Here is a 26,771-nt window from a genome sequence, read left to right as displayed (position 1 = left end):
CCCACTGCTACTAACGGCCGTACCTGAATTCAATGCTAAGGGCACGATGAACGCAAACCCTTTGCAGTGGGGGTGTTAGCAGGCCCATTTTAACGAAAGGAAGGCCCAGAGGCATTGGGTCCACATTTAGTAAATGGTGAAGCCCAGATTTAAATCCGGGCAGCCTGACTGCAGACTTGCTGTCCCCAACCTCTGTCACCCAGGCTCGTTGTCTCCACCATCCCTACCACTCTCCTCGGGGCAGAAAGAAAGCTTAAGGGGCCACCAGGGCTTTCCAGTCTGGCCTGAGAAGTGTGTGATTAAGGTTTAATATTTGGGATAGGGCCATCAGTCAGTGAGATTAATAGGTTCTTCTGTGCTGAATTTTAAACGCAGGGAATCCTTTGAGCCTCGCTTAAAGCAGGTGGGTGAAGGGGCACTGATTCCCACTTTGTAGGTGATGGTGATCTTGGGTGCAGAGTGGGGGCTGATCACCAGGGAGAATGGGGCAGGCCATGAGACGTGCAGCAGAATCAGGTGCACCAGCACCCTAGGCCGAGTCCTGCACGTGGGAGAAGATTCGAGGAGCTACCGAAAACAAGGAAGAGATTTTTCTAGGGGGCTGTTTGTAGGGCTAGCATTTATTTATTGAGTGGCCACTCACTGTGTGCCAGGCACTGTTCTGAGCACTTTATTTATTTTTTTTAAGTGTATGAGAGAGAGTGAGAGAGAGAGAGAGAGAGAGAGCAAGTGGGGGGAGAGAGAGAATCCCAAGCAGGCTCTACACCATAGAGTCCAACAAGGGGATCAATCTCAAGACTGTGACATCATGACCTGAGCAGAAATCAAGAGTCAGACACTTAACCAACTGAGCCACCCAGGTGCCCCTGAGTACTTTATGATTTTTTTTAAGTAGGCTCCACCGAGCGTGGAGCCCAATGCAGGGTTTGAACTCACGACCCTGAGATCGAGACTCGGATGCTTAACCGCCTGAGTCACCCAGTTACCCGCAGTAACTCATTTAATCCCCATTTTAAAGACAGAAGGACAGGACCAAAAGAGATAAGGCCCAAGGTCACATGGCTAGTAACTGTCAGAGCCCAAATTTTGAACCCAGGGGGTCTTAGTACAAAGTCAACTCTTTTTTTATAGATTGAGGGATAACTGACACATAACATTCTATTAGTTTCATGTATACGGTGTAATGATTCAATATTTTTATACATTGGACAGTGATCACCCGGTAAGTCCAATAAACAGCTGTCACCATACAGTTACAGGATTTTTTTCCTGTGATCAGAGCTTTTAAGATCTACTCTCTTAGCAACTTCCCAATATGCAATACAGTGTTATTAACGGTAGTTGCCATGCTGTATGATACATCCCCGTGACTTTTTTATTTTGTGATTGGAATTTTGTGCCTTTTCATTCCCTTCACCCATTTTTCCCATCTCCACCAAACATACAGAATCCACTACTCTTTTTTTTTTTAATTTTTTTTAACGTTTATTTATTTTTGAGACAGAGGGAGACAGAGTGCGAGTGGGGGAGGGGCAGAGAGAGAGGGAGACACAGAATCTGAAACAGGCTCCAGGCTCTGAGCCATCAGCACAGAGCCCGATGCGGGGCTCGAACCCACGGACTGCGAGATCGTGACCTGAGCTGAAGTCGGACACTCGACCAGGTGCCCCCAGAATCCACTACTCTTAAGCATTAAACCAAACTAATGTTCAAATGAGAAGGTCTAGGATAGAAGAAAAACAAAAATCCCCCTGAGTTTTGAATCTGCAAATTCCCGTCTCGGTGCTGCTACACGTACCAAGTGACTTTTAGCAAGTCGCCCCTCTGGGCCTCAGTTTCCTTATTTGCAAATCAGAGACATGGGCCACACGCCTTTCTTTGGGTGCCTCTTAGCTTGGAGAGTCCCTAAGTCCAGGGAAAGCTGAAGCAGGACATGTACTCGCGACTTTTCCAGGTTTAAACAGTGAACGAGGAAGACGCACCCCCCTCGCCCCTAGTTTACCGCTACGCTCGACGCCCGCCATCAGTTTCCCACCAATTTTCTGGGCACCTACGTGTCTGAGGAGCTAGAGTTGCCCAGTAAAAGCTACTCCGTCCCACCCTGCCCAGGTGAGTTTGAATTTCAGACAACTACAAACGATCTTAGTGTAAGTACGTCCCCCGCAGTTTGGGGGGACATAGTGATACTAAAATAGTTGTTCGCCATTGATCTGAAATTCTACATTAACTAGAAATCCTGCGTTTTTCTTTGCTCGACCTGGCAACCCCACTGGACGGACCTAGCTCATGCTTTCATTCTGCTGTGTTGCAAACTGGTTGGAGGCCAGGCCAAATATGAAGAGGGCTGTCACCTCTTAGCCTGGAGGGACACAGTGCTGCCTGTTTGCTCTGAAGGAATGTCTGAGAAGAGCTGTCCAGGCAGCAGTCTGCTGGAGCTGGCCCGTGGCAGCTCCAGAGGGGGACTGTTAGAATGTCGGAGGTTTTGCTAGCGGCCCCGGGTGGGGGTATTTACACCACAGAAATTGGCAAATGCTATCAATCGGAACTTCCCCCCTTCGCGGAGGGGACAGCTGGTCTACCAGCCCACCGCTACCTTCACATGACTCCCAGCTAGGTTTCTAAGCTCCTCGGAGGGAAATGTCCAAATGCAGAGCCTTCAGGCCCTCTCCCGCAACTGCTAGAAGTGGTGAATGGCTCTCTGGGCGGGCAATAAAAAGTCAGACCTTTCACCTCTGGGATGACAGTTCACATGACTAACCTTTCGTGGCTTCGGTGAGTTGAGGCCTCTCAGAGCAGATCCCAGAAATAAGAATCCAGACTGCAACTGGGGTGAACTTAGCCGCCTTGGTTTCTTGGCCAAGACCACCCCCAGAGGGCAAAAATAAGCAAAGCAAAAATGGGTGTGGGGAGGGAGAAGGGAAGACAACTATCGATCTCAGCCCTACCAGCTGCCTATCGAGCACTGAGAGAACTATGTGGATGTCATACCTGTGGTCTCCCCGGCCTGCCCCAAAGTGTGAGGATTAAATGAGTCAATACACGCAGAGGGGTGAGAGCCGGTGCGTGGCCACCCTCATCCTCGTTTCTACCTCTGCATTGCCCACGCCAGCCGCAATGGAGCCGAACCTTCCCGTGGAGGTTAAAGACCTGGAGAGTAGGATTAAGCAAGAGAGGACTGGCTCAGGTGCTCCCATCCCTCCACCCAACACACACCTGGGTGACGTTTGGCTGAAACGCACTTTGAGAGCCCTTCTGAAGGATTAAAGTCCCGGAAGGCAGCCTGTGCAGGTGCCAAGGGTGGGACAAAGATCTCCACTCGCTTGACCCTCGGATAGGGTAGGGAGGTCATGAGGAGCAGGGCACAGAGCTCCTCACCCCAGACATGTCCAAGGGTTATAGGAAGCTTGGAGTCCCACAGCTTGCAGCCAGCTACGCAGCCTGAGCTTTCGAGTCCTGATTTCATAAATTCTGTCCGATTAATACTTTCAAATCAACGGTTCGTCAAACTGCTTCTTGGCCTACAAAACATAGTCTCTGTTGGATCATTGGCTAAAGGCCACACAAGAGGAATGAAAACTGCTGAGGGGTCTGCTGAGGGGCTTAAAAGGATCTAATGGGGAGGGGGGGGCGCCTGGGTGGCTCAGTCAGTTGAGCCTCCGACTCTTGGTTTCAGCTCAGGTCATGATCTCGCGGTTCGTGAGTTCGAGCCCCGCACCGAACTTGAGATTCTCTCTCTCCCTCTTTTTCTGTCCCTCCCTTGCTCGTGCTCTCTCTCTCAAAATAAATAAACTTAAAAAAAAAAAAAAAGTATCTAACAGGAGGAGGACGTGCCTGAGGTAGAACCAGAATCCTGTGCTGTGGTTAAGCCCCCGGCAAAATCACACAGAGATGTTAGGCTCCTGGGGAAACAATTTTTCCCCACAAATGCCTCTGGTCTTCAGATCTCAGGACAACGTGTCCAACGACCCTGCTGACTTCATCGAAGCGAGAAAGCTTTTAGTCGGGTTGAGGTGGCCAGAGTGAAGAGGACAGCACCGCCTGGACGGCGGGAGAGTCGGCCTCTGTCTCCAGGGCGCGGCACCGGCCCTCAGGCCCCTCATCTGTGGGGGCGTCAAGATCTGTGGTTTTCCGGCCACATGCCAGGCGTCCACAGGGAGCCAGGGAGGCTGGCAGCAGCTTGGAGGAGCAGTCTGCCCGCACCTGGCCCACCAGTGGGCTTCAGGACGAGACACTGTCACAGGAAGGGCTGTTCTGCTGAGCCCGGGGTTCAAGGTCACGGAAGCTCTTTCTGGTTCAAACTGTCTCTGACTCTGAGATTTGCCCCTTGGAAGACACCTTCCTCCTTTCTGCCCTCTGTCCCTCCCTCCCCCTCCCCCACCCCACACATATGTTTCTGTCTGGCACCAAAGTTTCCACACCTCTGATCACAGCTGCAAAGGGAGAGAGGCCGCGAGCGTACTTCATGCAAGAGAACACTGTTTTGTTCAGAATGGGGGAGGATGGCAGAATGAAGGGACCCTGGAAGCTCTGGGGGAGCAACCAGGAAAGGGGATGAGGTCTCTTGAGGAGATTGTTTATCTTTGCGGGGGGCGGGGGGGAGGGTGTGGCAGGAGGGGCAGAGAGAGAATCCCAAGCAGGCTCCGTGCTCAGTGTGGAGCCTGACACGGGGCTCGAACTCACTACTGTGAGATCACTACCTGAGCTGAAATCAAGAGTTGGATGTTGGGGCGCCTGGGTGGCTCAGTCGGTTAGGCGGCCGGCTTCGGCTCAGGTCATGATCTCGCAGTCTGTGGGTTTGAGTCCCGCGTCGGGCTCTGTGCTGACAGCTCAGAGCCTGGAGGCTGCTTCAGATTCTGTCTCTGACTCTCTCTCTCTCTCTCTCTGCCCCTGCCCCGCTTGCACTCTATTTCTGTCTCTCAAAAAATAAATAAACGTTAAAAAAATTAAAAGAAAAAATAAGAAAACTACTGTGGACCAGGGCTTGTGCTAAGGTGCAAGGAAGGATACAGCACGATCTGTTAGCAGTTCACACACTCTAGGAATGGGATGGAGGGGCCGCAGCAAAACAGTGCAAAATGGACGGGGGGTGTTCCGTGACTCAGCGAGGGATGCATAGACTGGAGTCGGGCTCATTCATTCCATGCACTTTTGAGGGGTGTTGGGGTCAGGAAAGGACAGCGATGACCCCAGGAGTTTCCGGACAGGTGAAGGTGAGACGGGCATACCCCCTACCATCAGGTGAAGCAGAAGGTGGACAGGGGCACAAGAGTGGCTGTCCAGAGCTCAGAGGAGGGTGTCCCTGCTTCCATCCTGGGGTGACATGGGAAGCAGCGTCTGGGAACCAGGAGCTGCCACCTGCATGCATCCTTGCCCCGCCTGACCCTGGCCGTGCAAGTTACTCAACCCCCTTTGTGTCTCAGGGTCATTATCTGAAAAGCAGAGACAACGATGAGACTCAGCTCAGAGGGTGATTATGGGAACTAAACGGGTAAATAAATGCAAAAGTCTTCGAGGGGTGCCTGGCATGCGGTCAGTGCCAGCCAAGCGTTTGTTATGTCCGGGAACATATACTGCAGACCCCGTGGGGAGGCGTGCCGCTGACCCTACTGTGGTTCAGACATGCAGCCGAGTGCACACTTGGGGTAATTATCCCCTTGAACACGGTGGCCCCTGCGAACTGAACTTCCTTTCGTTTCAATATCCCTGACATGTGGGGCGCCTGGGTGGCTCAGCCGGTTGAGCGTCTGACTCTTGATTTCGGCTCAGGTCACGATCCCGGGGTTGTGGGATCGAGCCCTGTGTGGGGCTCTGCACTGAGTGTGGAGCCTGGTTGACCTTCTCTTTCTCTCCCTTTGCCCCTCTCCCCACGTTGCTCGCTCACTCTCTTTCTAATTGAATGAATGAAGGAAGGAATGAATGAATGAATGAATAAATAAATAACTCGACATGTAAAACATCCCTGATCCAGTGCCTCATCAAGTTAATCAATGAAATGATATTAGCTTTCTACAATTTCACACAAATTAAATACAGGCCTGCTTTCCAACTGGGACGGTGGATTTACTGTCAGGCTCTCTATCAAATTAACATGTATGTTTAAATTGAGCCCTTCTAGAGGATACAGTATACGCATGCTACTGGCATTCATTGATTAGAGCCTGGAAGGGATAAGCTGGCTTTAGAATCATGGGCCTAGCAATTATAACGTCCTTGCTTTTTTTTTTTTTTTTAATTTTTTAACGTTTATTTATTTCTGACAGAGAGAGACAGTGCATGAGCGGGGGGAGGGGCAGAGAGAGAGGGAGACACAGAATGCGAAGCAGGCTCCAGGCTCGGAGCTGTCAGCACAGAGCCCGACGCGGGGCTCGAACTCACGGACCGCGAGATCATGACCTGAGCCGAAGTCGGACGCTCCACCGACTGAGCCACCCAGGCGCCCCACATCCTTGCTTTTAAGATGATGCAAAGATATTATTAGTGTTACACAGCCTGGAAGGCAGTGACCACCGTCCAGAGGGAAATTGAGACAGAAACAGGGAGGTGGAGGAAGAAAATGTCCATCAGCCTCCTGGGCTACGTTCTGCCCCAGATTAGGCATGTCTCTTCATGCACACGGAGTCACCAGCACATTTGTAAATAATCGTAAAAATGTGCAGGGAAGCAGACTTCATTTTTAGCAGCCCTAAATTGCCAGTCCCGACACCAAGCTCCGTGAAGGATTGATTACAGGGCATATGAGCTGGGCAGTGTTTCCCCACAAAGTTAGACGGACAAGGTGAGTGCACATTTCACAAGGCACCGATTCTCTGTGTCAAAGACGTGCTAAATGGGTCACAGAACTAATATGAGGATACAACCGAGTTATGAGATCAGGCTCAGGGTATGGATGATTCATGTCCTAAGAAGGGTGGCGAACATCAGAGTTTTAAAATCTGTTTTTAATTTGTATTGCCTCACGGAATTATTGGGTGATGTTACACAAGATCTTTCACTTCTCAATGTCCATTTCCCTCACGAGAAGTGAGAATAATGAGCATGGAACAAGAAAAGTTTTTTTCCAGTTTTTATAGCTTGAAGAAGCTAAAAGATTATATAGTCCAAATTGTTTGTGTTTCAGATGAGGAAACCGAAGCCCAGAGAAGTCAAGTGACTTGTCTAAAGGCACACAGCCTCTTAACAGGGCAGAACACAGGGAACCTGATTTACGGATCCCGTCCGTGCTCTTGCCACAGAATTGCGTACTTTTTTACAGACGGCTTTCAAATACCTAGATGAAAGTTCCCACGTTGTCAAACCAACGTGACTACATCTGAAAAGTATGAATCAAATTTCTGAGCGATGTCTTTCCGTATCTGATGCTGCTTACAGCTTTGGCTGGCTGCCCCCTTGGTTCCTTGAGCAGAAACGTTTCTGAAAAGTAGTAGTTTGAATGCTGACTCGAAATGCCGGCCTCTTCAGTTTCTGGAAGCGAGTCTGGAGAACCGGATCACATAGAAGGGCGCCTACACTCATTGCCTGACATCCTTCCCTACCTTGTGCTGGGGCTGTTCTGGCGAAGGCCTTTTCAGAAACATACCTGCTGACTTTCATAAATCAAATGCATGGCTCTGGAGGCCACAAAAGGTGTGGTAGTGTGTGGAAACAACATGAGGCTTTGGAGTGAGCTAGACCTGGGTTTGAGGTCTAATTCTTTCCAGGTTGATTCAGCAAATATGTATGTAGGGCCTCTTATGTGCCGAGCCCTGTGCTGAATGACCTTGGGTGGGTCATTTAACTCCCCTAAGCCTCGATTTCCTCTCCTGTTAAATTAAGACAATGAACCCTTCCTTTTAGCATTGTTCTGAGGATTAGGGACGTGGTCTAAAAATGATTTCACACCTAGAAGGGACCAGTAAAATGGTGGCTGCTACTATTTTTATTGGAGGCTGGACTGCAAGTATTCTAGAGATGGGCAACATATTATTACTGTCTTGACAAACAGGACCCCAAACAGAAGGTACAGAGACCGGTGGACAGTTAAAACACAGACACAGAAACTAGAGGGAGAAGAGAGAAAAGTCCTGAGCAAATATCTTCTTTATCATCTCTGAGGTAAACCTTCAAGTAATTAAAAATGTGCGTGTGGGTGTGCACGCATACGCGAGCCTATACACACACCCTATATTCTTTATTATTTGCTTTCTTAGAATCCTAAAATGTTAGAAGTGAAAGGAATTTAAACGTCTTCTCATTCAGCGTTCTTGTTTACAAAGGAGGAACAGGCTGAGGGGGCAAAGGGGCCTGACGAGGCCCCCCACGTGGCCAAAGGTAACTGAGATGTTGACTCCTTCAAAAGAATGTTATTCTACAGATCTTGGTTAAATGAGGAAAGGAATGAAGATTTTAAAGACTAAGGAGGTCTGTGAGGTGCTTCGGCCCCCTGCTGGTGAGAGAGGAGACCGTCAGACCCTTGAACCTTTAGCCAATGCAATCCCAAGCTACTTGAGGACCCACGAGGAGCCCGGAGCCCGGGGAGCCATGCAGAATCTTCCAGATCAACGAGGAAAAGAGACACAAATATGTGGAGAAACGGGGCGGGAGGGGATACAGCAACAGAAACAACACACTGTTAAAGGAAGTTTGAAAAAAGGGGGGGGGCCTTTATCACAAAGGTGGTTTTAAGTTTATTCGACCCTTTTATTTTTCCTTTTATGTTATTTGAAGAAAGGTTTGTTATTTCCTCTCCTGTCATAAAGAGTGAACGGGACCAGAGGGAGAGAAAAGGATTTTTACCTTTTACTTCATATACCTGGGATTCTTGAATTTTATACTTTTATAATAAATTTTAAAATACATTTCTTCTTGGGAACGCAAGCTGGTACAGCCACTCTGGAAGAGAGTATGGAGGTTCCTCAAAAAACTAAAAATAGAACTACCCTACGACCCAGCAATTGCACTACTAGGCATTGATCCACGGGATACGGGTGTGCTGTTTCAGAGGGACACATGCACCCCCATGTTTACAGCCACACTATCAACAATAGCCAAAGTATGGAAAGAGCCCAAATGTCCATCGACGGATGAATGGATAAAGAAGATGTGGGATATATATACAATGGAGTATTACTCGGCAATCAAAAAGAATGAAATCTTGCCATTTGCAGCTATGTGGATGGAACTGGAGGGTATTATGCTAAGTGAAATTAGTCAGAGAAAGACAAAAATCATATGGCTTCACTCATATGAGGACTTTAAGAGACAAAACAGATGAACATAAGGGAAGGGAAACAAAAATAATGTAAAAACAGGGAGGGGGACAAAACAGAAGAGACTTTTAAATATAGAGAACAAACAGAAGATTGCTGGAGGGGTTGTGGGAGGGGGGATGGGCTAAATGGCTAAGGGGCACTAAGGAATCTACTCCTGAAATCATTGTTGCACTATGTGCTAACTAATTTGGATGTAAATAAAAATAAATAAATAAATGAAACAAGTTAAAAAAAATAAATAATGAAAATAAAATAAAATACATTTCTTCTTTAAAAAAACGTTTGGGGGGCGCCTGGGTGGCGCAGTCGGTTAAGCGTCCGACTTCAGCCAGGTCACGATCTCGCGGTCCGTGAGTTCGAGCCCCGCGTCGGGCTCTGGGCTGATGGCTCAGAGCCTGGAGCCTGTTTCCGATTCTGTGTCTCCCTCTCTCTCTGCCCCTCCCCCGTTCATGCTCTGTCTCTCTCTGTCCCAAAAATAAATAAACGTTGAAAAAAAAAAATTAAAAAAAAAAAAAAAAAACGTTTGGGGTACAATATGGCACCATGAGTCCAGACGCCATCGTTCTCCCTGAAGCTAATAACTTCCCAACTCATTCTTAACCTTCCCGCACGCTGGGAGAGAAGGCTATTGGCTCCTTGGGTGACACTGCCCTCTATTGGTCATAGGGACAACTGCACCAGCCTGGCTCACACACAACCGTCCCAAGGCTCAAACCCAGATTAAATGCAGAGTTTCTAAGACGCTGTTATTACCTTTTTATAATAAAATCTTTTGGCTTGACTATTGAATCCCTTTTTTTCTGATTCTGGAATTGTTGAAGTCTGGTTCTTAAAAGGAATGGAGGAGGATTGTGCTGGATGTGCAGCAGCAAAACCTGAACAACAAAAGCGAAGTAAAAATTAGCACGAAGAATTGACAAAGGCAGAAAACGAAGAGCATTTTAAAGTGTTATTTTATTTTCAATATTTTCACTTTTATTTTTGGGGGGGGCTACAGAGAGAGAGCACGCGAGCAAGGGAGGGGGACAGAGGGAGGGAGAGGGTCTCAAGCGGGCTCCATGCTCAGCAAAGAGCCTGACGCTGGGCTCGATCCCATGACCCTGGGATCATGCATGACCTGAGCCTAAATCAAGAATGGGACGCTCAACTGACTGAGCCACCCAGGCGCCCCGAGATTTTATTTTCTTTCTTTATTTTTTAAATGTTTATTTTTGAGAGAGAGCACAAGCAGGGGAGGGACGGGCGGGGTGTGGGGGGGACAGAGGATGTGAAGTAGGCTCTGTGCCTACCAGCAGCAAGCCTGGTGCGGGGCTCGAACTCACGAACCGTGAGATCATGACCTGAGCTGAAGTTGGAGGCTCAACCCTCTGAGCCGTCCCGGTGCCCAACACCACCCCTCCCACTCCAAGATTTTATTTTTAGGTAATCTCCACACTCAATGTGGGGCTCAGACTCACAACCCTGAGATCAACAGTCTCATCCTCCACCAACTGAGCCAGCCAGGCACTCCTTCAAGTTTTATTTTATTTTTAGATTTTTTTTTAACATTTATTTATTTTTGAGACAGAGAGAGACAGAGCATGAACAGGGGAGGGTCAGAGAGAGAGGGAGACACAGAATCTGAAACAGGCTCCAGGCTCTGAGCGGTCAGCACAGAGCCCGACGTGGGGCCGAACCCACGGACTGCGAGATCATGACCTGAGCCGAAGTCGGACGCTTAACCGACTGAGCCACCCAGGCGCCCCCTTAAAGTTTTATCTTAAATGGAATAGGAGAGAAACTTGCCTTTTGATAGGAGGTAAACATGAAACTTTTTTTTTTTAATATTCTCTTTACTTTTTTTCCCTCTTGGTAATCTGGCATTTCCCCACCCCGGGGCAACTAAACTAGTGAGATTTGGTCACATTGCTGAAGCATCATTTATAGAAAATCAACTTGAAATTGTGGATGTCCGGGTTGTGACATACAAATGATATACAAATTCCCCGCTCGCCTCCGCCCGGCCCCACATGTGGGAGAATGTCTCACATGAGAGACAACTGTTAAGGCTCCACGAGGGGCATCTCTCTGCACGGCAGACCAATTCCAAACTCCAACCTGTGAGGGTGATAGAATCTGACTCCGTTTTCGATGTGGGGCTGACTGCTCACAGCTTGTAAGCCTCAGCCCCCGGCTTCCCCTTCTGAGCCACATTGGGTAAACTGAGGAGAAGGTCTGGAGGCTCTCCCCTTTGGTGCCGGCCAGAAGTTCAAACCATACCAACCCTTGCCCTCACTCCAGCCCTACCAACTAACCACAACAAAACCCCAAACGTGTCTCTCTCCTCTGGTTCTCTCGAGCCGTTTTGGGGCCAGATTAGGAAGCCGACCCTGCTCTCCCCAGAAAACCTCACGATGTGAGGAATACTCCTCTTCGTGTCCCCTTGGTGCGGCATCACCAATCTTGACTTTCAAGCCAAATTTTGGATGGGGGTCCACCCTGACTCTGCAGGATGCGCACAACATATCTCAACACCCAAGTCCGAACCCTCGTAGAGGAAATGTGTGCCAGAGTCGGAAAAAGCCAGGAGACGAAGGGAGGAGGGATGCGTTAAGAGTGGGGGTGCGGTTGCACAGGAGCTGGCTTTAAGGCCCGTTTCTTAGTCTCCAAATTTTTGAAAACACAAAACTGCTTTTCAGACTCAGACACCCAATGCCAACAGGGACCCCTCAGGAGGTGCTGTGACAGATGAGGAAACTGAGGCTTAGACAGATGACGTCACTCGCCCTTAAGTGAAACACCCGGCTGGGGTTTGAACACAGTTGGTCTAATGAGCCGAGGCTCTTAAGGTCCAAGCTGCACCTCCTCGTTCTGAGTCTGGCCCATAGTCAGCTCCCCACACACCAGTGGGTGGAATAATGGGGGGCGATCTAGCCCAATGTGCTCGGCTTGAGGGTGAAGCAAATAAAAGAAGCAGAAGAAATGTCTGGTTAGAAAACACTTGGGAGAAATTTACGATGTATTTATGATTTTCTTCCCTTCTCTCCCCACCCCCATTTAGCAGGTGGATGGCTATGTAATTTTCTTTTAGCGAACTAGACAGCAAATCAGAAAACAGCAGACGCAAGGCTTCCTAGCTTTTGTTTCTAAAAGTCCATGGAGCGATTTAAAGAGTTTGCAGAGAAGGCAGCAAAGAAAGGGGGATTCTTTTCTTTTCTTTTCTTTTCTTTCCTTTCCTTTTCTTTTCTCCTTCCTTCCTCCCTCCCTCCCTCTCTCTCTCTCTCTTTCTTTCTTTCTTGGTAAAAGGAAGGACATTTCCCCCAGGGGAAGGAAAAAACCTTCCTGCCTAAAAAAAAGATCACTTTCAGGGCGCCCGGGTGGCTCAGTCGGTTAACTGTTGACTTTGGATTTTGGCTCGGGTCATGATCTCACGGTTCATGGGATCAAGCCCCACAGCGGGCTCTGTGCTGACAAGCATGGCGCCTGCTTGGGATTCTCTCTCTCTCTCTCTCTCTCTGCCCCTCCCTGCCCCCTCAAAATAAATAAACAAACGTTAAAAAATAAAATAAAAAGATCACTTTCACTTCTGGCTGTGGTAGAACCTCCTGCATGAAAACAACCCTCTTGAGAAGAACCAGAAAAATGAGATTTTTATTTTTTTTAATTTTTATTTATTTATTTTTGAGCGAGAGAGAGAGAGAGAGATGGAGGAAGAACAAATGGGGGAAGGACAGAGAGAAAGGGGGGACAGAGGATTTGAAGCAGGTTCCGCGGGGACAGCACAGAGCCTGAGGTGGGGCTCAAACCCACAAACTGCGAAATCGTGATTTGAGCCAAAGGCAGCTGCTTAACTGACTGAGCTGTCCAGGTGCCCCGAAAAATAAAGTTTTTAAAAAAACACTCTGGATAATTTGACCTTCCATTTCCAACCAAGATGGGGCTGGCTTTGCCCTCTGAGCTAGGGAAACAAAAGTTAAACATGGACAAAATATATCAAACGATGGTTTTCAAGACACTGGACACGAAGCAACAAAGGATGGGGCTGCCCCGAGAAATGGGAAGCAAATGAGAGAGCAGTGGGATTGCCCCCAGCTTACTGCCTGGAGAACTTTCCAGGCCACAGCACAGGATGGAGGAATCCAGGGAGAGCCTGGCTGCCTTCTTGAGTTGAGGAAATGAATCCGAAAGCCCAGAAAGACCAGGTGGCTAGAGCCGACAGAGCAGAGAATCCAAGAAGAGAGCTCCCCAGATAAAGAACTCTGGAGCCCAGCCCTGGGTTTCCCCTCAGGTACCTTTCTGAGTATTGCTCAGAATACACATGCGAGAAAACTACCCAAGGCTGGGGAAAGAATCAGCCGAAAGATGAATTCCTGAACAGCAGTACAGGAATAGCTTACACCAAACCAGGAAGACCCTCCCGTTCCCACGCATCAGAGGGAAAAGCTTTATAATACGGAGGACATAGAGTATGCAGAGTTTTGCCTCCGAAATAGAGCAAAATTACCCCTAGGCTTAAGGCCGCTCGGGTCCCAGCTAACACTCAACAGCAAGACTTGAAAAACTCCAACTGTTTCCAAGTAATTTAACTGTATCCCAGAACAAAGCATAAGAATTTACAGGACTGGAAAAGGATCCAGCACCCAACAGGTACAATGAAAAATATGCAGTGTTCAGTTAAGAATTAATAGGCATGTAAAGAAAAAAATATGCAATTCATCATGAGAAGATATACAATCAATTAAAACCAAAATTTAATTTATAAAAACAGGCAGCAGATCAGATTTGGCTAAGGGCCAAAGTTTGCCAACCTTGCTCTAAAGCAGCCATTAAGAAAACACAGTAGGGGCGCCTGGGTGGCTCAGTCGGTTAAGCGTCCGACTTCGGCTGAGGGCATGATCTCACGGTCCGTGAGTTCGAGCCCCACGTCGGGCTCTGTGCTGACTGCTCAGAGCCTGGAGCCTGTTTCAGATTCTGTGTCTCCCTCTCTCTCTGCCCCTCCCCTGTTCACGCTCTGTCTCAAAAATAAACGTTAAAAAAAAACTTTTTTTTTTTAAAAAGAAAACACGGTAAAGAGTTATTCCTTTTTTTTTTTAAGATTTTATTTTTATTTAAAAAAAAATTTTTTTAATGTTTATTTATTTTTGAGAAAGAGAGAGACAGAGCATGAGCAGGGGAGGAGCAGAGAGAGGGAGACACAGAATCCGAAGCAGGCTCCAGGCTCTGAGCTGTCCGCACAGAGCCCGGTGTGGGGCTCGAACTCACAAACTGCGAGATCATGACCTGAACCAAAGCCAGAGGCTTAACTGACTGAGCCACCCAAGCGCCCCATAAGATTTTGTTTTTAAAATTTTTTTTTCAACGTTTTTATTTATTTTTGGGACAGAGAGAGACAGAGCATGAACGGGGGAGGGGCAGAGAGAGAGGGAGACACAGAATCGGAAACAGGCTCCAGGCTCTGAGCCATCAGCCCAGAGCCGGACGCGGGGCTCGAACTCACGGACCGCGAGATCGTGACCTGGCTGAAGTCGGACGCTCAACCGACTGCGCCACCCAGGCGCCCCAAGATTTTGTTTTTAAAGTAATCTCTACTCCAATTCAGGGCTCAAACTCAAAACCCAGAGGTCAAGAGTCATATGCTCCACCAACTGAGCCAGCCAGGTGCCCCAAGAGTTATTCCAAATAAGCCAACAAAGGAGATAAAATAGAAACAAAAATATACTCAATGCAAAAGATGACAGAAAAAGTAAATAAGGCATAGATACGACAAATAGCAAGCAAATCACAAGATGGTAAACTTAAACCCACACACCAATGTTCACATTAAATTTCAATAGTCTAAATAGTCCAATCAAAAGATAGAGCTGGTCAACTTGGATAAGAAAGACCTAACTATATGCTGCCTGCAAGAAATATACTTTAAAGGTAATCCCAGAAATAGGTTAAAAATAAAAGAATGGGAAAAGATACACTATGCTAACATTAAAAACAATGCTAGATATTAGTATCAGACAAAGCAGATTTCAGAGAAAAAATATTCCCTGCAATAAAGAGGGTCATTTCATAACCATATAGAGGTCAATTCCTTAAGAGAACATTACAAGCCTAAATACCAATATATCTGATAACAAGAAACTCAAAATACACGAAGCAAAAGCTCATAGTACTGTAAGAAGAAATAGAATATTCCACAATTACAGTTAGATTTAAAAGTTCCTCCCTCTGTACCCCAATGTTTATAGCAGCACTTTCAACAATAGCCAAATTATGGAAAGAGCCTAAATGTCCATCAACTGATGAGTGGATAAAGAAGTTGTGGTTTATATACACAATGGAGTACTATGTGGCAATGAGAAAGAATGAAATATGGCCCTTTGTAGCAATGTGGATGGAACTGGAGAGTGTTATGCTAAGTGAAATAAGTCATACAGGGAAAGACAGATACCATATGTTTCCACTCTTATGTGGATCCTGAGAAACTTAACAGAAGACCTTGGGGGAGGGGAAGGGGGAAAAAAAAGTTAGAGAGGCAAACCATAAGAGATTCTTAAAAACTGAGAATAAACTGAAGGTTGATGGGGGGTGGGAGGGAAGGGAAAGTGGGGGATGGGCATTGAGGGCACGTGTTGGGATGAGCACTGGGTGTTGTATGGAAACCAATTTGACAATAAATTTCATATGTAAAAAAAAAAGTTCCTCCCTCACTAATTTAAACAAGTAGATAGAATATCAGTAAAGATATATAAGACTTGGGGGCGTCTGGCAGGGTCAGTTGGTAGAGCATGGGACTCTTGATCTTGGGGTTGTGAGTTCAAGCTGCATGTCGGATATAGATATTACTTAAAAATAAAATCTTAAATATATATACATATTATATATTATATTTATATATATTATATAATATATATAAATATATATTATATAGTATATATTTTATATTCTATATTATGTATATTTATATATCATATATTATATATTTATATATTATATATTTATATGGATTATATATTTATATAGATTATATACTTATATATAATAAATATATATTTATATATAAATATATATATTTATATAATATATGTTATATAAATATATAAATAATAGATAATATATATAAATATATATGACGTGAATAATACTATTACCTAACTTGACCTAACTAACATTTATAGAACACTGCACCTATCAATTCTATATAATCTATCCCAGAAAATTGAAGAGGAAAAGACATTTCCCAATCTATTCTAGGTGGTCAGCATCACCCTAATATCAAAATGAGACAGCGTCATGGTGGGGTGGGAGGGGAACCACTACAAATCAATAATCCTCATAAACCTACACACAGAAATTGTTAGAAAATTTGGGGGCCCCTGGGTGGCTCAGTTGATGAAGTGTCTGACTTCCGCTCAGGTCATGATCTCACAACTAGTGAGTTCAAGCTCCGTGTCAGGCCTGGAGCCTGCTTAGGATTCTGTGTCTCCCTCTCTCTGCCCCTCCCCCACTCATGCGCGCGCACGCTCTCTCTCTCTCTCTCTCTCTCTGTCAAAAATAAATAAACATTAAAAAAATTTTTTTAAAGAAAATTTTTAGTAAATTAAATCCAACAGTATATAAACAAAGACAATACATCATGACCAAGTGGAGTTTATCTCAGTAATGCAAAGACAGGTTAACATTTGAAAGTCAATGTCATTCACCATACTGACCAACTAAAGAGAAAAACCATATGATCATCTCAGTAGATGCGGAACAGAATCATAGAGTGTGTATTCTTTTTTGCCTGTCTTCGTTCATTTAGCATAATTATTTTGAGATTCATCCATGTTGTTGAAATATCAATGGTTCATTGATTTTATTGCTGAGTAGCATTTCATTATATAGAAATGTGACAATTATTAATACCTTCCAGATGGAAATTTGAGGTGCTGACAGTTTGGGAGTACTACACATAAACTCTTCTCTCCATTCCACTACAAGTCCTCATACAAATGAAAGAGTGGGCATACATTGTCATTTCTCTTGGGTAAATACTCAGGAGTGGAATGGCTGGATAAGATGTTGAACTTTCAAAGAAACTGCCAGGGGCACTTGGGTGGCCCAGTTGGTTGAGCCTCTGACCTCGGCTCAGGTTATGATCTCACGGTTTGGGAGTTCGAGCCCCATATCCAGCTTGCTGCTGTCAGTCCAGAGCCTCTGTCCCACCCCCCACCCCGCCCCTCCCCTGTTCACGCTCTCTCTCTCAAAAATAAATAAACATTAAAAATAATAAAAATAAACTGCCAAACTCTTTCCCAAAGTTGTGCTTTCGTAAGTCTCCACTATTAATGTATGAGAGTGATTGTGCCTTCACGTCAACAACAATGGGCAATCTTTTTAATTTCTGCCATCCTGTGGGATGTGTAGTATCTCACTGTGGTCTTCATTTGCATATTTGTAATGACTAATGATGCTGAGCATCTCTTTATATGCTATTTGCCATCTGCGTATCTTTTTTTGGTGGTTATCTGTTGAGTACATAGAGAAAGCATTTCATAAAATCTAGCATCCTTTTAGGATAAAAAAAAAAAAAAACAACCTAGCCAACTAGGCCTAGAAGCAAATTTCCTTAATCGGATAAAAGCTATCTATCACAAAAGCCTATAGTAAACATGATACTGAATAATGAAATATTAAAAGCTTTCTCCTGAGACAATGAAGCCAGGTGACTGCTGTCATAGTTCTGTTCAACACTGTCCTGAAGGACTCTCATCAGCATAAGAGCCAAGAGAAATAAATAGATATGGATCAGAAAGGAAGAAATAAACATGTCATTATCTATAGATGACTAGATTATATGTGGGAAAATTTGAGAAGAATCTATAGATAACCTATAAGGGGTAATCACTGAATTTAGTAAGGTCACTAGAATCAAGGTCAATATACAAAAGTCAATTTGTTTTATTTCTACACAAGGATACAATTAGAAAATGAAATCAAAATATTACCATTTATAACAGTATAAATATCAAATGCCTAAGGGAAACCAAAGCAAAAATGAACTATTGGGATGTCATCAAAATAAAAAGCTGCACAGCGAAGGAAACAATCAGCAAAATTAAAAGGCAACCGATGGAATGGGAGAAGGCATTTGCAAATGACATATCAGATAAAGGGTTACTATCCAAAATCTATAAAGAACTTACCAAACTCAACACCCAAAAAAACAAAATAATCCTGGGGCGCCTGGGTGGCGCAGTCGGTTAAGCGTCCAACTTCAGCCAGGTCATGATCTCGCGTTCCGTGAGTTCGAGCCCCGCGTCAGGCTCTGGGCTGATGGCTCGGAGCCTGGAGCCTGTTTCCGATTCTGTGTCTCCCTTTCTCTCTGCCCCTCGCCCGTTCATGCTCTGTCTCTCTCTGTCCCAAAAATAAATAAACGTTGAAAAAAAAAATTAAAAAAAAAAATAATAATCCAGTGAAGAAATGGGCCAAAGACGTGAATAGACACTTCTCCAAAGAAGACATCCAGATGGCCAACTGACACATGAAAAAATGCTCAACATCACTCATCATCAGGGGAATACAAATCAAAAACACAGTGAGATACCACCTCACACCTGTCAGAATGGCAAACATTAACAACTCAGGCAACAACAGATGTTGGCGAGGATGCGGAGAAAGAGGATGTCTTTCGCATTGTTGGTGGGAATGCAAACTGGTGCAGCCACTCTGGAAAACAGTATGGAGGTTCCTCAAAACACTAAAAATAGAACTACCCTACGACCCAGCAATTGCACTACTAGGCGTTTATCCACAGGATACAGGTATGATGTTTTGAAGGGGCACATGCAACCCCATGTTTATAGCAGCACTATCAACAATAGCCAAAGTATGGAAAGAGCCCAAATGTTCATCCATGGATGAATGGGTAAAGAAGATGTGGGATATGTATACAATGAAGTACTACTCGGCAATCAAAAAGAATGAAATTTTGCCATTCACAACTACGTGGATGGAACTAGAGGGTATTATGCTAAGCAAAATTAGTCAGTCAGAGACAGACAAATATCATAGAACTTCACTCATATGAGGACTTTAAGACACAGAACAGATGAACATAGGGAAGGGAGGCAAAAATAATATAAACAGGGAGGGAGACAAAATATAAGAGACTCTTAAATATGGAGAACAAACAAAAGGTTACTGGAAGGGGTGTGGGAGGGGTGATGGGCTAAATGGGTAAGGGGCATTAAGGAATCTACTCCTGAAATCACTGTTGCACTATATGCTAACTTAGATGTAAATTATAAAATAAATTAAATAAAAATTAAAAAAAAAATCAAATGCCTAGAAGGCATAAAGGAGATACACATGACCTCTACACAGAGAGCCGTGAAACGCTTTAAGATTTTATTTTTAAGTAATATCCGCACCCAATGTGGGGCTCAAACTCACAGCCCCACATTCAAGAGTCTCATGCTCTACCAGCTGAGCCAGCAAGGTGCCCCTCTGTAAAACATTTTTGAAAAAAATTTAAGAAGACCTAAAAGAAATGCACATGGATGGGAGAAATCAACATTATAGACATGTAAGTTATCCCTAAATTGATTGCTAGAATCAATGCAATCCAAACCAAAATGGCACTAAGGATTTTTATTCTTAGGACATTAATGAGTTGATTCTAAAATTAATATGGAAATGCAATGGGGCCAAGAGTCACCAAGATAAAATACAAGGTTGAAAGATTTATACTACTACATTAAAGACTTATAGGGGTGCCTGGGTGGCGCAGTCGGTTAAGCGTCCGACTTCAGCCAGGTCACGATCTCACGGTCCGTGAGTTCGAGCCCCGCGTCAGGCTCTGGGCTGATGGCTCGGAGCCTGGAGCCTGTTTCCGATTCTGTGTCTCCCTCTCTCTCTGCCCCTCCCCCGTTCATGCTCTGTCTCTCTCTGTCCCAAAAATAAATAAACGTTGAAAAAAAATTAAAAAAAAAAAAAAAAAGACTTATAGGGGCCCCTAGGTGGCTCAGTCGTCTAACCATCTGACTCTTGATTTTGGCTCAGGTCATGATCTCACGGTTTGTGGGAAGGAACCCCACGTGAGGCTCTGTGCATAGAGTCTGCTTGAGATCCAACCCCCCGCCCCTCTCCCACTCATGCTCCTTCTCTCTCTCTCTCTCTCTCTCTCTCTCTCTTAAAATAAACAAACATTTAGGAAAAAAGACTTGTGTGGGTGCCTGGGCGGCTCCGTCAGTTAAGCTCAGGTCATGATCTCGCAGTCTGTGAGTTCAAGCCCTGCATCGAACTCCGTGCTAAAAGCTCAGAGCCTGGAGCCTGCTCTGGAGTCTGTGTCTCCCTCTCTCTCTCTTCCCCTCCCCTGCTCATGCTTTCTCAAAAAATGAATAAATGTTAAAAAAAAATTTTTAAGTATATAAAAAAATGTTATAAAGTTACAATAATTAAGACTGTGTTGAATAATTGACCAGAATAAAGAATCTAGAAGTAGACCTGCATATACATGGACATCTGATTTATAGCAAAGATAGAGCAGCAGAGTAGTAGAAAAAGAATGGCCTTTCTTCTTTTTTTTTAAGTGTATTTATTCATTTTTGAGAGAGAGAGAGAGAGAGAGAGAAAGAGCGTGCACCCGTGCGCAAGCAGGGAAGGAGCAGAGAAAAGAGGGAGAGAATCCCAAGCAGGCTCCGCAGTGCCGGCACAGAGCCAGAGATGGGACTCAAACTCATGAACCGTGAGAGCATAACCTGAGCCGAAATCAATAGTCAGAGGCTCAACTGACTGAGCAACCCACGTACCCCGAGAATGGCCTTTCAATAAATGGTCCTGGTTCACTTGGATATGGATATTGAAAACACCGAACTTGTACATCCACCTCATACCATACACAAAAACAATTCCACTGAATTGTAGGTCTAGACACGAAAAGTAAAATCATACAATTTCTAGAAGAAATTATTTGGCGCTAGGCAAAGATTTCCCAAGTAGGACAGATTATACACAGTAACTAAAAAGGAAAGGATTGATAAATTGGGCTATATTAAAATTAAGAGCGGAAAGGAAAATCACAGACGGAAAGATATTTACTCCACCTGTAGGTGACAAATCGACTCATTTCTAGAATGGTTTAAAGACCTCTTAAAAATAAGAAGAATCCAGGGGCTCCTGGGTGGCTCAGTCGGTTGAGCATCTGACCTTGGCTCATAGTTCATGGGTTTGAGCTCCGCATCAGGCTCTGTGTTGACAGCTTGGAGCCTGGAGCCTGCTTGGGATTCTGTGTTTCCCTCTCTCTCTGCCCCTCCCTCACTCCTGCTCTGTCTGTCGGTCTCTCTCCCAAAAATAAATAAACATTAAAAAAAATTTTTTTTAAGAAGAAAACTCCAATAGAAAACAAATGGGCAAAAAACTTGAACAATCACTCTTCAAAAAGAATATTCTAAAGGTCAACCAACGTATGAAAAATTGCTAAATTTCATCAATCAAAGGGCAACGCAAATTAAAACCACTCTGTGTGAAAGATGTTGGCGATGACGTAGAGCAATTGGAATTCTCATACTTTGCTTGTAAAGAAGAAAAACTGGCAAAACCGCTCTGGAAAAATGGCGATATTGACTAAGCCGATCATCAACACATCTTAGGACCCAGCAATTCTACTCCGAGGTAGAGACAACATATACACACATATGTCCCCAAAACATGTACAAGCATAGTTTAAGAATCTTATATTCATAGTAGCCCCAAACTGGAAACGACCCAAATGTCCTTCAATGGTAGAATGGATAAATAAATTGTGGTGTATTCCAACCACGAAAAACTTTATAACAACGAAAATGAACTCATCACTGATACAGGAAACATGGAGTTCAATCCCTCAAATATGAGTGAGAAACGCCTGAGAGCAAAAAGTTCACGTCGTATGATTCCAATTTATATAAAGTGCAAAAACAGGCTAAAGTAGTTAATGCCATTAGAAGTCAGGATAGCTGTAATGTTTACTTTTGCAGAGGTGGGGGAAGGGACAAGATGGGACTTTTGGGTTACTTGTTGTGATTTCATGTCTTAGCCTGAAGAGCGATTCCATAGGCGGTGTTTTCATTATGAACATCCATTAAGCTGTATAACTATGACTGGTGTACTTTTTTGAATATGTATCATGCTTCAATTTAAAGAAGTATTGAAGGAAAAAGAGAGCACAAAGTCAAAGGATGGGAGGAAGAAAGAGAGGTCTGGCTGGGGTTGGAGAGCATCAGGGACTCTAGAAGCCCACCAGGGAGATGGAAATACCCCAAACAACCCAGCAGAAGGGGGGCTTGCATTAATTTTAGGAATATAGAAAGTAAGATCTCGGGGCGCCTGGGTGGCGCAGTCGGTTAAACGTCCGACTTCAGCCAGGTCACGATCTCGTGGTCCGTGAGTTCGAGCCCCGCGTCAGGCTCTGGGCTGATGGCTCAGAGCCTGGAGCCTGTTTCTGATTCTGTGTCTCCCTCTCTCTCTGCCCCTCCCCCGTTCATGCTCTGTCTCTCTCTGTCCCAAAAATAAATAAACGTTGAAAAAAAAAAATTAAAAAAAAAAAAAAAAAAGAAAGTAAGATCTCTTTATACATCTAAATGCGAGGACTGAGATTCTTACCAGATACATGGAAATAACAAGTGTGTTGAATAGACTTCCTCCTCCTTCCCCCCTCATCCTTTCTTTTCATAGTTTCTTCCCAGTCACCACATTAGAAAGCAGTGAGGAACCACCAACGCAATCTATCTGATGTCCCTTAAGCCTTGAGGGTATGACCCAGGATTTACTATATTCCTCTAGGATGTGTTCTTATGTGCCAAAAAGAACACATGCCAAGAGCTCTCTTGCCCCTCAAAGACACCTGTAATTAAATTCACAAGACCTTTCTGTACTTTGTTGGCTTTGCTGGAATGTTTTTTGCCAGGGTGTTGGTATTTGTGTGTTGAGTCATCCATCTTAGCAAAGTTCTGCGACATGTTCCATTTGTTTGATGAAAAACTCTACCACGTGTTCTTCTAAGCACCTGAAACAGCAAAATACAGCATGTGTAGGGATCATTTCACCTTCTTGTTAACCATGTTGATTGGGTTCTGGTCTATCTGCAGAAGACACTGGGGAATCTTGTGGGCAGAGGCTGAGATTTACCAAGTTCGAGGACCCTAACTCCCAAGCACATCGCACTGCCTGTAACAGGAACTCCGAACGTGTTCACTGTTGACGTTGCTTACAGAGCTACCGATGGCTTGAACTTTATAAATTTATCCACGCTCAGGTAATTGACATGCAATCTAATTCATCAGTTCTAAGTGTACAGTTCAAAGTTTTGGCAAAGGTTTACAATTGTGTCAAATACATCACAACGAAGACATAAGTATACCCATCATCCCCAAATGTTTCCCGTGTTTCTTTGCCATCAGTTCCCTCCCAACCCTGCATCCGGCAACCACTGCTCTGCTCTCTGTCACAAGAGTTGCCTTTTCTAGAATGTTATATATGTAATCATGACTATCTTTTTTCACTAGCACAATGCTTTTAAGATTCTTCCATTTGTTGCCTGTACCAGTAAGTTGTTCCAATTGCTACACATTCTGACCATGGTCATCACGAATCAAATACTTGAGAAGAAACTTCTTCCTATTTCTTTTTTTCTTTAATTTTTTTTAATGTTTATTTTGAGAGAGAGAGAGCACAAGCGGGTGAGGGACAGAGAGAGAGGGAGACACAGAATCTGAAGCAGGCCCCAGGCTCTGAACTGTCAGCACAGAGCCCGGCGTGGGGCTCGAACTCACCAACCGGGCGATATGACCTGAGCCGAAGTCGGACGCTCAACCGACAGAGCCACCCAGGCGCTCCCCTTCTTCCTGTTTCCGAACTTTACCTGTGCAGGTCCCCTCCTCTGTGGTATTCTACCCTATAAATTCCAGCCTCTCCGGTCTTCCTAAACTCTGATTTCTATCTCCCCAATCCAGAAAGCTGGGCTTTTTTGAGGGTACCCTCCTCCCCCCCACTAAACTGTGGCCCGGAAACTGCCCCCAGCACTAACCTTGGGCAATTGCAGGGCTCACCTTATTTCCCTTCTCTCAGGAATTGCCACACTAAGCTACCTCTTGTCTTACGTCTAAAACCAGTTGCCTCATGTCTGTCTTTATTTTAGTTGTTAACAGCAGGAGCATGACTCAATTTCCATTGCAGTTCATCTTTTGTGGACAGACTTCACTTCTATTTTGCTCATCTTTTTTTCCCCCAAAGAACTTAGACCATTTCCGAACAAATGGAGGACTGAATGAATGATGGCGTGCTCAACCAATCCTTTTCACCTTCAGTATTTGTTCCCCACTTGTCTCTTAGCAGCAATTCTCAATCTTTTTTGGTTGATAAGCTACACTGAAACTTTAATCTTTAATAGAGCTATTGGCAGTGCACTCCAAGAAATTAAGAGATTCAAAGCAACAGAAATCAATGATGCTCACAGCAAAACCACCTACTCCAGTATAAAAATGTCTTCTAGGATCTATACAAGCAGCCACCATTCACTCACCACCCCAGAGTGCTGTGTTGTCTTAGTCCTCCTACTGAGTACTTAGTACTTCTATCATCTATTTCCCTAGCCACAAGAAAACTCTTATTTTTAAAATGAACTAATGGGGCGCCTGGGTGGCGCAGTCGGTTAAGCGTCCGACTTCAGCCAGGTCACGATCTCACGGTCCGTGAGTTCGAGCCCCGCGTCGGGCTCTGGGCTGATGGCTCAGAGCCTGGAGCCTGTTTCCGATTCTGTGTCTCCCTCTCTCTCTGCCCCTCCACCGTTCATGCTCTGTCTCTCTCTGTCCCAAAAATAAATAAACGTTGAAAAAAAAATAAATAAAAATAAAATAAAATGAACTAATGGGAGGGGCGCCTGGATGACTCAGTCGGTTAAGTGTCCAACTTCGGCTCAGGTCATGATCTCGTAATTTGTGAGTTTGAGCCCTACACTGGGCTCTGTGCTGACAGCTGGGAGCCTGGAGCCTACTTTGGATTCTGTGTCTCCCTCTCTCTCTGCCCCTCCCCTGCTCGCGCTCTGTCCCTCTCTCCCAAAAATAAATATTTAAAAAAGATTTTTAAATAAAATAAAAATGCACTAATGGGGTGAGCACAGCATGATGGGATCCCTGGGGGATCCCTGTGTTGTACATCTGAAACTAATGAAACATTGTGTGTCGGGTCGCCTGGGTGGCGTAGTCGGTTAAGCGTCCGACTTCAGCCAGGTCACGATCTCGCGGTCCGTGAGTTCGAGCCCCGCGTCAGGCTCTGGGCTGATGGCTCGGAGCCTGGAGCCTGTTTCCGATTCTGTGTCTCCCTCTCTCTCTGCCCCTCCCCTGCTCATGCTCTGTCTCTCTCTGTCCCAAAAATAAATAAACGTTGAAAAAAAAAATTATAAAAAAAGAAACATTGTGTGTCAACTACACTCAAATATAAAGGTTAATTAAGAAATAAAGAAATGATAAAAAATAAAAATGCACTAATGTATAGAATTACAGGTGTTTAGAAAAAGAATTAAGCTTCCTATTATAATGGTGATATGGGCACCTTATCAAATTTTTGAAATACATACAAAATTAAAGAGACTTTCTAAAACAATCCATAAAGTCACCTACAGTCAACACTGGCAATAATGCTTTCGAGCCTTGTCGCTGCATACCTGTGAAGCCAGGATGAGAGCAGGTGCAGCCCAGGTCTGAAAGGAGCACTGTCCGGATGTACCTTACTGGTGCACGTCCTTGTATAACTGTTCATGACAGGATGTCATGGGCCTAGAATCTCAAAAAAGAGTAATGAAGATATACCACCTTCCTAATCGGTGGTACGTGTTTAAGCAAGTCCCAGGTGAGCGCCAGCACACTAATCGAGAGTATCCAGTCCTGGGTTCAAGGTTGTACTCTGCCGCTTACTAGTTCTGATTCTAGACAAGCCACTTAATCTTTTGAGCCCACTGCCCCCTCCGTAAACTGAGAATGATAATGGTACTTTCCTCTCAACGTGCTCGTGGATTAAATACAATGATCCACGTGATGAAAGAGATGATGCTGCCAGGCCTATGGCAGGCTTTTATTAATACTAGGTTTTGACCTATGCACAGGGATAATATATTAACAGCTTAAAATAAGAACTATCATTTATTGAGCCCTTACAGTCCTAAATACCTTGAATGGAATACTTCATGCTGTCCTTACAATAATCCAGTGAGGTATTATCCTCATTTTATAGATAAGAAAACAGCAGTTTAGAGAGAAGGGTTAGGTGACTTACTCAAGGTCACACCACAGTAAGAGGTGGAATCAGGCTTTGAACCTAGAAAGTCTGACTTCTGCTAACTCTTAACCACTACAGCAACCTCTAAGGCAGAACCCACTGAATGTGAACCTGCTAAATTTTGACATTTAGCAGCCTTGAGTGGGTATGGTTGGATTTTTTAAAACGAGGATACTACAAACAGTTTTCAAAAGCAAACATTTGAGACCGTTGCCCTTTCGCAGAATGCTGGGCTCTCCCAGGACTCAGTTTGAGAAT

The 26,771-nt window shown here is 44.8% G+C and overlaps 1 protein-coding gene across 1 annotated transcript in view; it reads right to left on the bottom strand.

Moving 5' to 3' along the window:
* The window catches only part of STPG1 (sperm tail PG-rich repeat containing 1), a 54,009-nt gene extending 27,901 nt beyond the window's left edge, over nucleotides 1-26,108 (bottom strand). The window contains exons 1-3 of the mRNA XM_047085391.1: nucleotides 25,903-26,108; nucleotides 23,107-23,247; nucleotides 10,002-10,123 (exon numbers count right to left, since the gene is read on the bottom strand). Of these exons, the coding sequence (XP_046941347.1) occupies nucleotides 10,002-10,123; nucleotides 23,107-23,200 (216 nt within the window). The 5' untranslated portion in view covers nucleotides 23,201-23,247; nucleotides 25,903-26,108. The remainder of the gene's footprint in view (nucleotides 1-10,001; nucleotides 10,124-23,106; nucleotides 23,248-25,902) is intronic.
* Between the last annotated feature and the right edge of the window lie 663 nt (nucleotides 26,109-26,771).

Source organism: Lynx rufus, unplaced genomic scaffold (genome assembly GCF_022079265.1).
Source record: "Lynx rufus isolate CCGP_SWC_20201006 ecotype Redwood Valley unplaced genomic scaffold, mLynRuf1.p SCAF_2, whole genome shotgun sequence".
Lineage (NCBI taxonomy): Eukaryota > Metazoa > Chordata > Mammalia > Carnivora > Felidae > Lynx > Lynx rufus.
The sequence above is the reverse complement of the archived record's forward strand: the minus strand, read 5'-3'. Positions and strand labels throughout refer to the sequence as shown.